Source organism: Lipophrys pholis (genome assembly GCF_963383615.2).
Source record: "Lipophrys pholis genome assembly, chromosome: 23".
NCBI lineage: Eukaryota > Metazoa > Chordata > Actinopteri > Blenniiformes > Blenniidae > Lipophrys > Lipophrys pholis.
Window position 1 is genome coordinate 4,154,896 of NC_137645.1, and position 12,573 is coordinate 4,167,468.

At 44.6% G+C, this 12,573-nt stretch overlaps 2 protein-coding genes across 2 annotated transcripts; both read right to left on the reverse strand.

Annotated features, from left to right (window-relative positions):
- Positions 1 to 2,062: 2,062 nt before the first annotated feature.
- LOC308127943 (transmembrane protein 182-like) lies at positions 2,063 to 5,507 on the reverse strand. Its single transcript, XM_080493376.1, has 5 exons — positions 5,324 to 5,507; positions 4,840 to 4,948; positions 4,396 to 4,515; positions 4,183 to 4,320; positions 2,063 to 2,590 (listed from the first exon to the last, which is right to left on the reverse strand). The coding sequence occupies exons 1-5, from the start codon at positions 5,471 to 5,473 to the stop codon at positions 2,319 to 2,321; spliced, it is 789 nt and encodes a 262-aa protein (XP_080349502.1). The 5' UTR covers positions 5,474 to 5,507; the 3' UTR covers positions 2,063 to 2,318.
- An 85-nt stretch (positions 5,508 to 5,592) lies between these two features.
- LOC308127944 (actin-related protein 3-like) lies at positions 5,593 to 11,424 on the reverse strand. Its single transcript, XM_080493377.1, has 12 exons — positions 11,211 to 11,424; positions 10,251 to 10,306; positions 9,983 to 10,107; positions 9,162 to 9,272; positions 8,977 to 9,072; positions 8,789 to 8,896; positions 8,059 to 8,202; positions 7,809 to 7,982; positions 7,347 to 7,439; positions 6,904 to 7,029; positions 6,731 to 6,814; positions 5,593 to 6,360 (listed from the first exon to the last, which is right to left on the reverse strand). Exons 1-12 carry the CDS (start codon positions 11,252 to 11,254, stop codon positions 6,265 to 6,267), a joined length of 1,257 nt encoding a protein of 418 aa, XP_080349503.1. The 5' UTR covers positions 11,255 to 11,424; the 3' UTR covers positions 5,593 to 6,264.
- Between the last annotated feature and the right edge of the window lie 1,149 nt (positions 11,425 to 12,573).

Here is a 12,573-nt window from a genome sequence, read left to right on the forward strand (position 1 = left end):
AGGTACAGTAGGGAGGTTTTCTATGGTACCAATGTTGTGCACCAGGTGGCAGCAGTGGGTCAATGAGTTCTGTCTGATTGGCTTTGTTGTTTGTTTGTTGCTTGTTTTGGAGAAACGATGTGACGCTCTCTTGCTTCAAGGCCACAGCCCACGACAATTCTCAGCTCGGTTGGATCGCTGCACATCATTGTAGCTGGAGGACAGCAGCATGCTCCCAGGTAATTACTGTGTGTGTGTGTGTGTGTGTGTGTGTGTGTGTGTGTGTGTGTGTGTGTGTGTGTGTGTGTGTGTGTGTGTGTGTGTGTGTGTGTGTGTGTGTGTGTGTGTGTGTGTGTGTGTGTTTTTGAAGGGGGTGGGGGGTGGGCGTCATATAACCTGCAGCATTGTGGCTGAGGAGGGACCGAGTGGAGTCTGTTTGGCAGGCGAACATGGCTCTGGCCGGCTCATATGTATGGAAAACACAAAGTCTGTAGAGAGGAAGGGGGGTGGCATTCAGCGTGGGGGTGGGGGTGGGGGTCACAGTAGTCAGAGAGGATGCCCCGGGTCTTGGTGCAGGTTAGAAGGTCTTGGTTCAGGAGAAGAGGCTAATTTCTTCTACTTGGCTGAGCAAAAGCCTGAATAATTGCGCCCCCTGGGTGGTCCTGAGGGTAATGTGGAGGTAGAGCGTGGCCTACCAATGTGTGTATGTGTGTGAGTGTGTATGTGTGTGTGTGTGTGTGTGTGTGTGGGGGGGGGGGGGGGGGGGGGGGTGCAGGTTCCCCATGCAGTGATATAACATCCATATTTAAACCTGCTTCTATGTTCAGCACAGTCCCACCAACAAGTTATGTTTGTTTATATGTGTACACAAAACACAGTAAATAAACTGGATGAAGAAAAATCTGGAATATTTGTTCTAAACTTGAATTCTTTGACTGTAGCGAGATTGTGCTTTCTGCCTCTCTGTGTTGCCCCCGGGGGTAATTGCTGCAGACAGGTCTGTCTCAGGAGGACAAAAATGCCTGTGTGGTCACCACACGACCCGGGGTAGGAGCGTACAGAGGTGGGTGGGGGGGTGGGGGGTATGCTCAGGTGTAATGCTCACCTCGTTCACAGCGGAGATGATGATGAAGAAACTCTTCATCACTGAATCATCTCAAGGTCTCACTTCTGTTTGCCTTTTTTCCCATTTTATAAAGGTGTCACTGCTCCTCCTGTCCTCCTGCTCCTCCTCTTTTTATTCCTTCTCCTCCACCTTTACCTCTCCATCTCACCTTCTGCTGCTCCATCACACCTCCTCCTCCAGGTTCTCTTCCTCTTCCTGTTAATAAAAATGAATTGAACTTGAGAAACATTTTTTTCATCTCAGACGTTTGCGTCTCATGTGATGCAGAAAACGATCCTACACTGCCCTCTGCAGGCAGCCAGCCGCCCTGCGCGTACATGGAGGAAAAGTTTTAGATATTTTTATTTTTGAATTGCAATGTTATTTTCCATTAATACAATACAATTATAGATACATATCCACTGAATGTATGAAACCTTACAAAAACACAATTGCCCAATTCTAACTAACGCCCACCCAAGAGAACAAACAGGAGATCATAATCATTGTTGAGATAAATCTGCCCGGTTTCTGTTTCTGTTTATGCTGTATCCCCATCGGGGCCTGGAGCTTTATCATTTGGTAAACCTGTAGTAATTCTCACAAGTTCCTCCTGGGTCATTGGTAAATCAGGATCTGTCCTTTGGTCTTCTGATCATTTTGGTAGGTCTCCTTTTTCAAAAAATTCTTTCATAATCTCCTCATCATCACTGCTGTCTGACGTATAAAACTCCCTATAGAAATCTTAGAACTCATTAATATCAATATATTTAGTTAGGTTTCCCCCTGGGGCTTTTTAAGCTTTAAATAAATGTATTTCCATCATTCACAGCTTCTTGGCATTTCATTTTTTAATGATCATATTTGGTGACGTTTCTTCCTGCACCTGTAACTGAAAAGGTGTTTTCAAAGTGCGAGTCGCGCCTCCACTGGGGGGCGCCAGAGAGCTCCAGGGGACAATGAGAAGGAATCGTGATGGAAGGTGAAAGTATGAATCATTTTATTAAAGCATTCACGTAAGTGAATTATTCTAGATGGTAGATCTTGAACAAACATTCAGAGAGGTGATCACTGTCAACGTTTCCTCTCGCAGGTCCCACACAGTGCCGACAGCTCAGCTAATACACTCCAATAATACAGCTATGGCTATCATTTCCAAAGTAACTAGTTACTTTGTATCATTCAGCAGTTACTAGTAAAGTCACTACAGTTCATTTCGAAGGAGCAACTGGAATCACAGCTCAGTTGATGAAGCTTCAGAGTTCTTCCTCCGTCTTCGCTCCACCTGCTGCGCCTGCACACTTCGACCAATCAGGATGGAGAGGAGACCGGCCAGCAGGCCGAAGAAGACGGCCACGGGGGCGAGCAGGAAGGACGGTCCGTGCTGCACGCTGAGGTGGAAGGAGGGGCAACTGGAGACTCTCTGATGGAGGGCAAACTGCTCCAGAGTGTCCAAGACGTGGATCCACAGCAGGTACATGAGCAGCACAGCGAGCAGACACAGGCCTGAGACAGGAGGCAGGAGGGAGGAGACAGGAAACAGGAGGGAGGAGACAGGAGGCAGGAGACAGGAAACAGGAGGGAGCAGACAGGAGGCAGGAAACAGGGAGGATACAGGAGGCAAGAGGAAGGAGACAGGAGGAAGGAGGGAGAAGGGAAGAGGAAGGATACAGGAAGCAAGAAGAAGGAGGAAGGCGACAGGAAGCAAGAGGAAGGAGACAGGAGGAAGCAGGGAGAAGGGAAGAGGAAGGATACAGGAAGCAAGAAGAAGGAGACAGGAAGCAGGAGGCAGAAGGTTGGAGGCAGGAGGAAGGAGACAGGTGGAAGATGGCGTCACACACTGCTGGATGCTGCTATCACACGTCTTTCAGTTTGTTTCATCTTTGTCTCTCAGGTGACTCAAATTCAAATTCTTTAATGATATTTAGTTTTCTTGTAAATTCCAGACAATATATTTATCAACTCCGTAAAATTTGTATAAATTCTAAACTTTTAATGATATTTATTCTTCTCATAAATTCTTCATTTTTTTTCTGGTTTGGCTCTGTGCTTTTATTTAATCGGGATTGTTTCACCTAGTCCTAAAAACAGAACTAATTCACTAGCATTAAGTGAGTAATGTGTCTGGGGTGGTATCGGACCCCGTGTTGGTCTGCAGGCCGTATGTTTGACTGCGATGTGTTAAACAGGTTGTTTTCTGCTCCAAACTGTTGTTGTTGATTGAAGCGCCGACGCACAGTACCTGTCATTAAGAGGCTTTCATTGGGCCCCATGTTGAGTCTTTTGTCCTGGCTCAGCGGGACGGCTCGCACAGCGGGCCGCCGCTACCCGCCAAAAATAAAAGAGAACAAACTGCCGAGTGTAATTAGTGGCAGAGACGCACTGGTGTTGACAATTTTTCAAGCTGTTTTTCACTCGGCGGCTCCATCTTAAACGTGATGTTTGTGTGCAGACTGTAAAGAAAAGGAGTCGGCCAACAGAGGGGGAACTTCCTCGAAGCTAGATTTAAATACACATTGTGATTTTAAGGCTCTTTTTGCTCGTATTCTCTTCTTTTCTGTATTTCCAGTTGAAGTACTCTCCAAGCAGGGTGGTGGGCGGCAGGTCAGGAAAGGAGGGCAGAGGAACAGTTGCCTGGAGGCGTCTCAAGCGGTTAATCCAGCCCTGACCAACATCAGAAACCTCTCCTAAACAGCCGACCTCACGAGAGACAATGTGAGGCACTTTTGAGGAAGTTTCTCAAATAATTTTGAGGAAGAAGTGTGGAACCGGCACTGCAGCGTGGGCACGAAGCGTCGGTCCAAAACCAGTAAAAGCAAAATCCAGACATTTTTCAAAATGGGCCTACGACCAGTCTAAAAGCAGTTCAAATGAAAATCTGACCGAGGTGTCTTCAGCAATCCTAAAACCAAGCCTAAAGTTAATCTGCAACTGAAGACCACGGGCCTGCGTAAACCCAGTCTGAACCATCCAAGCTGGTCTAAACCCTGCTCTACTTTAGAAAAGCCTTTACGTGTTTCCCTGCAAATCTTTTTCTAAAATGTAAAACTCCAGGTGAGAATCACCTCACACCTCCAGATCTGTGCATGCATCCTCACCGCCGCACAGCTGCAGAGCTCCGCCCACTTTATACAGAATGTGATTGGTCAGCGGCCCGGCACAGATGACCACGAACGCCCCGCCCACAGTGGCCGCCACGCCCGTCACCAGGAAGATGCTCCAAAAGGTCCTGAAGACTGAGGGATGGAGGAGAGAAGTGGTGAGGGGAGGCGCCTCTTCGACAAGAGTATTGGTGGTGAGATGAGACTGACCGATGGCGGAGGGCTGCTCGTAGGGCATTGTGGGTAAACGGCGTGGCTCTGCCCACAGCTGATTGGAGGGGAAGGGGAAGAGGAAAGCTGCCTGGCAGAGCTTGGATGGCGGCTGGTTCGCTGACCGGGAAACAAAGACGAATGAACAATTATCACTCTTCGTTTTACACTCATAAAGGCAGTAAAATTGAGTTTGATTTAAAACAGGAAGAAGATCTCTTTTGTAGTCAAGGAGGTTGACTTGAGAGCGATTCTTGATTCAGTTTGAAATGATTGGAGACAGTTTCAGACTCTGCCTCTCAAACTTGCTCTTATTATACCCATATATTACCAAACCATCTTACTGCTCCTCCAAATGAGTCTATCAAACCTTCAGATCCTGGTTTTGCTTTGAGCACGAGCAAACTTCTTTAAAGCAGGGGACTGTGTGACGCGGTGACTCACTGATCCACAGGTCCCACACAGAGTACTGATGGGAGGCGGCCATGAAGGAGCATCTCCAGAAAAGACCCTCATGGAAGACCCTCAACGCCTGATCAGACTGCAGAACCTGCTGAGGAATAAAACTCTATGTAAATACGTATCTTGCATACAGAGCATCACATGTAGAGGTATACAGTCTTTGACCTGAAGCTTCACTGGAGAGTCCACCGCCAGAAGGGAGGTGTGACGAGCTTGTGGCACTACATTCAAAAAGACTTACTGATGATGCATCAACAGTGTTGCGCAAAGACTGTGAACACGTGATATTTTTAGATTATCTTTTAATTTAGTTAACATTACGGGGTACTCCACTTAAAAATGGATGCTTTCGTATCCATGTGCTATAGATCTATAAACATCACTCTGCAAATATATTCCACGTCTGCATATAAGCATTAACAAAAGGACTAGTTAAGATCTTATGGAGGACTGATACGGTCTGTACCTCGCTGTGGGGGTCCTGTGGGGGTGTGCAGGACTCTGCGGCCAGCAGCCAGTACTCGGAGCCGCAGCACAACAGCATGAACAGAAGCCCGGTGGCCCCCGAGAACAAACCCAGGAAGAGCAGCAGCTGCTGCCGCTCCGTGCGCCTCATTCCCCCCGTCAGACCTCCGGACAGCACGAGCCCTGTGTGTGTGTGTTTGTGAGGGGGGGATTGTGTTACAGCGGGGGGCTTCCACCGGCTCATAAATAGCCGAGTCAGACAGAAAGGAGGCGTGTGCAAACTTCTCCTGGTGCTTTATTGGAGCAGTGAAATCCAGATTTGGTACAGTACAAGGCTGGCCAGGATGACTGAGGTCGAGGCAACAGTGAGGGTCCCACAAACTGCACGTTCATATATTAACACCACTTCTATTTACCCCCAAAACCACTTGATTAATGCATTAAAAAACAGGAGGAAAACAAGATTATTTAAAAAAAAAAAAAAAGAAGAAAAAAAAAAAAAAGGAAACAAGAATTAGAATGATTGTTTCATACAACAAAAAGTTGGCTGCTGGAAAAGTCCCCCAGTTTTATTTTCTTCAAGAGTATACAACATGAAGACCCCCAAACCCCCCACCACACACAGAAGTGCATTTATCCTGATGACTGGTGACGTAGTCCAACCCTGTGAGGACGAACACAACCGAGGCACGCAGAAATTAAAAGAGCGATCATGAACCTACAGGTGGTCGTAAACATTTCAGGGGGTTCAGTCTCTTTCTCTCTCTCTCTCTTTTTAAATTCCTCCTTTAACTTTTAATTCCTCTGAGGACGCCGACTTATGTTTTGGTCCACTGTCGCTCCATCAGAATCGACAGCATCCGTGCAAAGGCTCATGGGACATCCACAGCGCGTGAGGTCGTGCAGCTCCTCCTCCTCTTCCTCCTCTTCCTCCCCTCCTCCCTACGACATGACCCCGAACACGGGATTGTGGCGGCAGATGCTGGGTCCGATCTCCTCGTAGTCCTTCTTGGTGTGGCAGACCTGGTAAAACTCCGGCTGCAGAGGCACAAACAATCCTCTCACTTCATCTTTAAAGGCGCTTCTGCACACCAGGGGGCAGCACTGGCTCCTCCACACACATAAGGTCCAGTCCAGTCCCCCCCCCCCCCCCCCATGGGACGCCACCGACCAAAGGGTTGATGCTTCATCTGCTCTGAACCTGTTAAACTTCACTAACAGAACCTCAAACAGCCTCTGAAGGCTGATGCTATCTGGTTAGCATGCTAGCTGCAACACAGACAGCGCCTAATGAGTGTTTCCTTTAATGATCTCGTTTCTGGAGTTTTCCACGAGGAGACATGCACCTCTGCGGGGGGGGGGGGGGGGGGGGGGGGGGGCTGATGATGTGGAGCGGGAGAATACTCACAGTGGAAGCCAGCATCGATCCTCCGAACCAGACGGCGTACCTCTGCATGTGGTGAGTGATGACTTGCACATCAATGGGCTTGGGCTGCGAACGCAGACGAATTCATTAAAAAATAAAAAAGTGCTGATATCATCAGAGAGACTTTGCAGCGTGCATGTCGTCATGGAAACCACCTTCAACTTTCCACCGCTCAGCTCCTCGCTGATCTTCAGTCGGGCGTCCACAGTCCTCTTCAGGTCCCTCTGGAGGCGTCTGCCAAAGTCCCTGAACATGGTGGAACCTCCGGACAGCACGATGTTCTACACACACACACACACTGAATCAATGCAACGTCTCCATAAGGTCAAACCACTGCAGCACTCTCATATGTGCACAGGTATCCAAGGTTTTTGAAGTCAATGTAATTCTGTGTAAAAACACATTCAGGCATATCTAAATAAGAAGTAACTTCTGCGGGAAGAATTCTTGTGTAAAACATTAAAATCTGATTAAATCTGTTCAAAGTTTTCAGAGATTCTGGATTTCTTGAATTTTCCGTCACGTGGATGATGTAAAGGTTCGTTAGTGGGTTTGGTTGAGTTTTATGACATAGATGTAACTGGGTGTTTGTGTAAACCTTGTAGAGAGGACGCCTGACGTCGATGGGGCAGTTCTGGATCACCTCGTCCACCACCTCTGAGATGGGCTGTGTGAAGTCCGGGTTGGCGAACTGGACCAGAACAAGAGAGAAGAGAAACTGAAGCGACTGCAATCTGCCACCAGATGGCAGCATTTCACTTGAGCGAAGCCACAAAACTTGATTTTGTGGCCTCTTCAGACTTTAATTCAGACACATCTTAAGATGTTACATCTCGAGATTAGAAGTTCCTTCTCACTGAGGTTCAGACTGAAGTTGTTTGCTTCATCTACAATAATGAACTGGATTGTAAGTGGCTTTTAATTGATTTTAAACTCTTTGTTTGACTGGGTTCTTCTGGACAAAGTCTATACTATTTTTTTTTTCTTTTTACTTGTTTCTGGGTTTGGACAGTTCCTCCTCTAATCTCCAGAATGTTTTCTATCCTGTGGTGGGGGGTACCTCGGGGTGGAAGAAGATCTCGGGGCCGAGGAAGCGCTCGTAGCCCACGTCGATGGTGAACTCCTTCTTGCTGATGGCGTTGACGCCGGTGTGCTGTTTGATCCACTTGGATCCATCTGTGTCGTACTTGTTGAACTCTTTGACGAGGTCCGGACAGACGTAGCTGAACCGCTCCTGAAAACGGCACCACAGCCGGTGAGTTCCTGCTTTTAATCTGGCTTAAACGTCATGCTTAGGACCTCATACGAACCTTGACGGCCTTGGCGGTCTCCAGAGACTGCTCCGGGGGGATCCCCACCTCTCGCTCCCTCAGCAGCTGCTGGATGAAGTAGGTGATGTCTCGGCCAGCGATGGGGATGTGCTTGATGCAGCTGCCGATGACGTAGCCTTCAGCCTGGAGTCCAAACACAGTTTAGATAGCAGATATAGAAATATGTCACTAGTACATACATGTAATGGGTAAATTTAGGGAAAAATGTCAACAAAAAACTCCAACATCTCTAAAAAACTTTACCCATTACATCCACCACAAACACTTTTATTGAAATCTAATGACATTAAAATTAAATTAGCAAAAAATACATTTTTAAAACACATTTTTTAAAGTATTTATTTCCCTTAAATACATATTAACACTCTCTGTACATTTTCAATGATTTATTTTCTGTACATACACAATTTTACATTATATCTAAAATACTTTTAATGGATTTTTAAATTTTTCTTATTTTACATATATACAGATAATTTTTTCTAAATAATTGTATTTTAAAAAATATATTTATATACTTTTTTAATATATATTTTACCTATGCACATAGAAAATATTTTTAAATAATACATTAACAAAATTAAAATCAGTGAAAATAATAAAATACAGTAAAATTTATCATCGCTGTTGATCAAATATCTTCCTGAGATGACCTGTTATTGCTGTGGCCTTAAGATGTTTGGTGCTAGTTCAGGACAAGGAGACGTACCACGGGGATGACGTGGGTCACTCCGTCGCCGCTGTCAATCACTGTGCCCGTCAGCGTCCGCTCGCCCACCTGCCGGGAAGTCCAGGAGGCGGCCAACGCCAGCACGGCCTGACACAAATGAAGAAGTGAACAATGATACACGTCCTTGATGACGCCTTCAGGGGCAACTAGGACTTCATTAAACGTACCTGAACAGCGATGTAGAGCCCCGGTACGTTGAAGGACTCAAACATGATCTCCGCCGTGTACTCTCGGTTCTCCGGTGTGTTGAGGGGAGGTTCTGTCTGCACACACACACACAGGTGAGGATAATATACACCTCAACTCTGCCTCAGTCCCCTCAGCTCCCACCAACAGGAAGTGGTGGTCTTACCAACAGGAAGTAGTGGTCTTCAGGTTCTGCCCGCAGGTACTTGAAGATGATCTGCTCCATGAAGCGCTCCATCAGGTCCCAGTCCTCCACGATCCCGTGACGGATCGGCCACTGTCAACACGGAGAGAGAAGCGGGAACAGTGGTCAAACGACAGGAAGGGGGCGGGGCTTACAACTGATACCGGGTTATTCGTTGGCTGGAGAATTAGGCAACTCCCCTAACTTTTAAAAACACAAGTTATTGTATGAAAATCAAGTAAAAAAATTGCATTTGAATGAAAATCTGGCAGAATGTAATGGTTTGTTTTTTTGTTTTGTTTTTAAGGAAAATCTGGTTAAATATTAGTTTATTTTGGCTAAAACTTGGTAAAGTTTTGTTTTTGTAAAACAAAAACAAAAACAAAGATTTAATGTTTTTGGTGAAAGATGATTTTTAGAGAAAACCAGATAAAACCCTTTTTTTTGTGTAAAAGCCAGTTAAAGATTTCTGTTTTCAAAAACAAACCAACCACTTTATTTTTCATGGTGAAAACTGTAACAAACGGATTTGTATTTTGGTGAAAATACTTTAAATTCGATGTTTTTGGTTAAACCTAAATAAAACTTTAAGGAACAACCATATATATATATTGATAAGACTCCGTAAACACTTGTGTTCAAGACAAATAAAAAAAAAACACAACACAGGGACTTTCAGAAGAATGGAAATGAAACAACTTCAGTGTGAAAATGATCCGAATGAAAGAAAAATGTTTTCTGCCACACATTAGTTAAGAAATATAAATTCATAATAACTTAATGCAGTTTTCTTGGTGCGTTACCTTTGTTGCATATGAGGGTTTGTCGATGGCTTCGTCCCCAATGAAGAAGTCCAGGTCGTCCACGCCCCTCATCATGCGGCGCTGCGCCTGGTCGCCCACTTTCGCCGACTCTTTGATGGCGATACCTGGAGACATCCACAGGAAATTCAGACACAGAAAACAGGCAGAGAGGACTTCCTGGAAAGCATTAATACTGACATAACGTGTGTGTGTGTGTGTGTGTGTGTGTGTGTGTGTGTGTGTGTGTGTGTGTGTGTGTTTCACTCACATGAGGGAATGATGAACTGTGGTTCTGTGTTTCCTGCATAGCCGAGCTTTGTGTACCTGAAAAAAAATAAATAATAAGGAGTCAAATTCACAAATGCATTCAGCAATTGAAGAAAAAAAACACATATTTAAAAACATATTTCTTCCTGATGACTAAATATTTTTCATATCATTATAGTTTCCTCTTTAATACTAACAAGGTGAGTAAAACCAAACCAAAATAATACCAGATGTAACTTTACATTTTTGAAGATATAAAAATCCAAGTATTTATTTTTTTAACTTTCTTTGATACAATAATCTCTTAGTCACGTACAAATAATCATACTTTTTCCCCTATATGAATTTTGTGCCAGTAAATATGTAAAGTTTTCCAATACATACGACTTTTACAGTGTTCTGTAAAATACATGCATTTACTGGGAATGTAACATAATATTGTAGTAGTATAGGACACTTTTAGTCCAACGATTTCATTATTATTTAATGGCATTTTTCCTGGGGCATGAAATTTGAATTTTGTACAGACTGAACATCAAAACAAGAAACCCATAAATATTTAATCAAGTAAACAAGCGAATGGATTAAAGTGAAGCTTGAGAATCCAGCTGCATTTTCAGTCAAATTTAGAGTAATTAAATAAAGACTGTACTGAGTTAGTTCATCAGTTAGTTTGTCAGATAACTAGTCAGTCATTGAGCTTCTCGCTGCCTATTCAGGAAGTAACATTAGCTTCTGTGGCTACCAGCGGGTAGTTCCACTGAACCAGGAGCGGAGGAAAGATAAACACAGCCCAGTTAAATGGGTCCAGCACTGTTTTCTGTTGAAATGCGTCTGGTTTGAAAGCCAGAGGATAGTTTATTAGGAGAAACATTGCAGATGTGAGTAACCACAGGCAGCAGGGCGTTAGCCGCGACGCTGACGGAGGCTAAGCTAACAGCTAACGGCGCCCCTCTCTCACCCCGTGCCGCAGTCCACAACACAAGCCGGGAGCCGACCAGCCATGATTACTGTCCCGCCGTGTATCGACCCGCAGAGAAGGGTTTCAGGAGTCCGGTTCAAGGTCCGGTTTGGGCGGTGCTGTCGGTTTTAGAGCCGCTACGGCTGCAATGGACGGAGGGGCGCTTCCTGGTTCTGTTCCGCTTCTTCGAGTGCGGAGTCAGCAGTTCTGACGTGGCAACATCGCCCCCAGGCTGCATGAGAGTGTTACTGCAGGTCTACAATCATAACCCGAATCATGAAACAGCACAGCGCCCCCGGTGGCCGGAGAATACTACTGCAGGTTAAAACGACACCGTAACTCAATTTAAAACAATTATATTTTACTTCTATAAAAAACATTTATAAAATTTGGATTGGAAAACAGAAGATAGTTAAATACGACAGTAAACCACCAACTTTTCCTTTTTTTTTTTTTAAATTCTAATATTGATTAATTTATACTTTAATTCATGAAGTATCTGTTTTACTGTTAAGAGGGTGGGACCAAAAAGTGTTGGACGATTCGTTTGTGTTAAAGAAAATAAAAAATAAAAAGGAATCACATTGAATTACATTGAATTGAAAATGAAATAAAACTAATGTTTAAACTAATAATTGTTTAAACATTTTAATGAGATATTTGTGCAATGCATCAAAAAGCAGTTTCTATAAACCTTGATTTGATTCATTAAACTTTAATGAATTTTGTACTATAACTACAGTATTACAGTACTCTTACTGAGCACAGTACATCAAATGATGCGTAATTACCACCTGTAACCAGAAGAGGGTGCTGCAGCTCTACCGTCTGCAGAAACCTTATTTCTCAGCATGTTATTTCTTTTTCATAATGTGTGTGTTTAGTGTATTCACAGTCCAGCGTAGCTGGTGGTAAATTAACTCTCTGGGGGCCACACACACACACACACACACACACACACACACACACACACACACACACACACACACACACACACACACACACACACACACACACACAGTCACATTTTGACTGAGATGTCAGTTGATGAGGGACCACCACTTCTCTGTTTAGTGTGTGTGTGTGTGTGTGTGTGTGTCATTAGAGCATACAGGGGGACTCCTATTATTTTTAATAATCTGCAGTTTTCTGCTGCTCCTCAACCTCGAGAGAGCTGCAGTCAGCATCACTACTCTTCCTCCTCAACATTTCTTCATCCTCCCCCTTGCTGTTCTCCATCCTCTTCGTCCAGTGCCTCTTTTTTCTTGTCTTTCCCCACTCCTCCTCTTCCCAATTTTCTTCTTCATCCCTTTCTTCCTCTGCATTGCTTCCTCCTCCTCTTCATCTCGTTCTCTTATTATTC

What these genes read in the sequence shown, in the direction of transcription:
- LOC308127944 (XM_080493377.1), bottom strand. Translation starts at nt 11,254, where the DNA reads ATGGCTGGTCGGCTCCCGGCTTGTGTTGTGGACTGCGGCACGGG. An exon ending in AGATCTTCTTCCACCCCGAG is followed by an intron (nt 7,440 to 7,808) that starts GTACCCCCCACC and finishes GTTCTGGTCCAG; the next exon opens with TTCGCCAACCCGGACTTCAC. An exon ending in TCAGGCGTCCTCTCTACAAG is followed by an intron (nt 7,030 to 7,346) that starts GTTTACACAAAC and finishes GTGTGTGTGTAG; the next exon opens with AACATCGTGCTGTCCGGAGG.
- LOC308127943 (XM_080493376.1), bottom strand. Translation starts at nt 5,473, where the DNA reads ATGAGGCGCACGGAGCGGCAGCAGCTGCTGCTCTTCCTGGGTTTGTTC. An exon ending in CACAGGACCCCCACAGCGAG is followed by an intron (nt 4,949 to 5,323) that starts GTACAGACCGTA and finishes TTTATTCCTCAG; the next exon opens with CAGGTTCTGCAGTCTGATCA. An exon ending in AGCTCTGCAGCTGTGCGGCG is followed by an intron (nt 2,591 to 4,182) that starts GTGAGGATGCAT and finishes CTCCTGTCTCAG; the next exon opens with GCCTGTGTCTGCTCGCTGTG.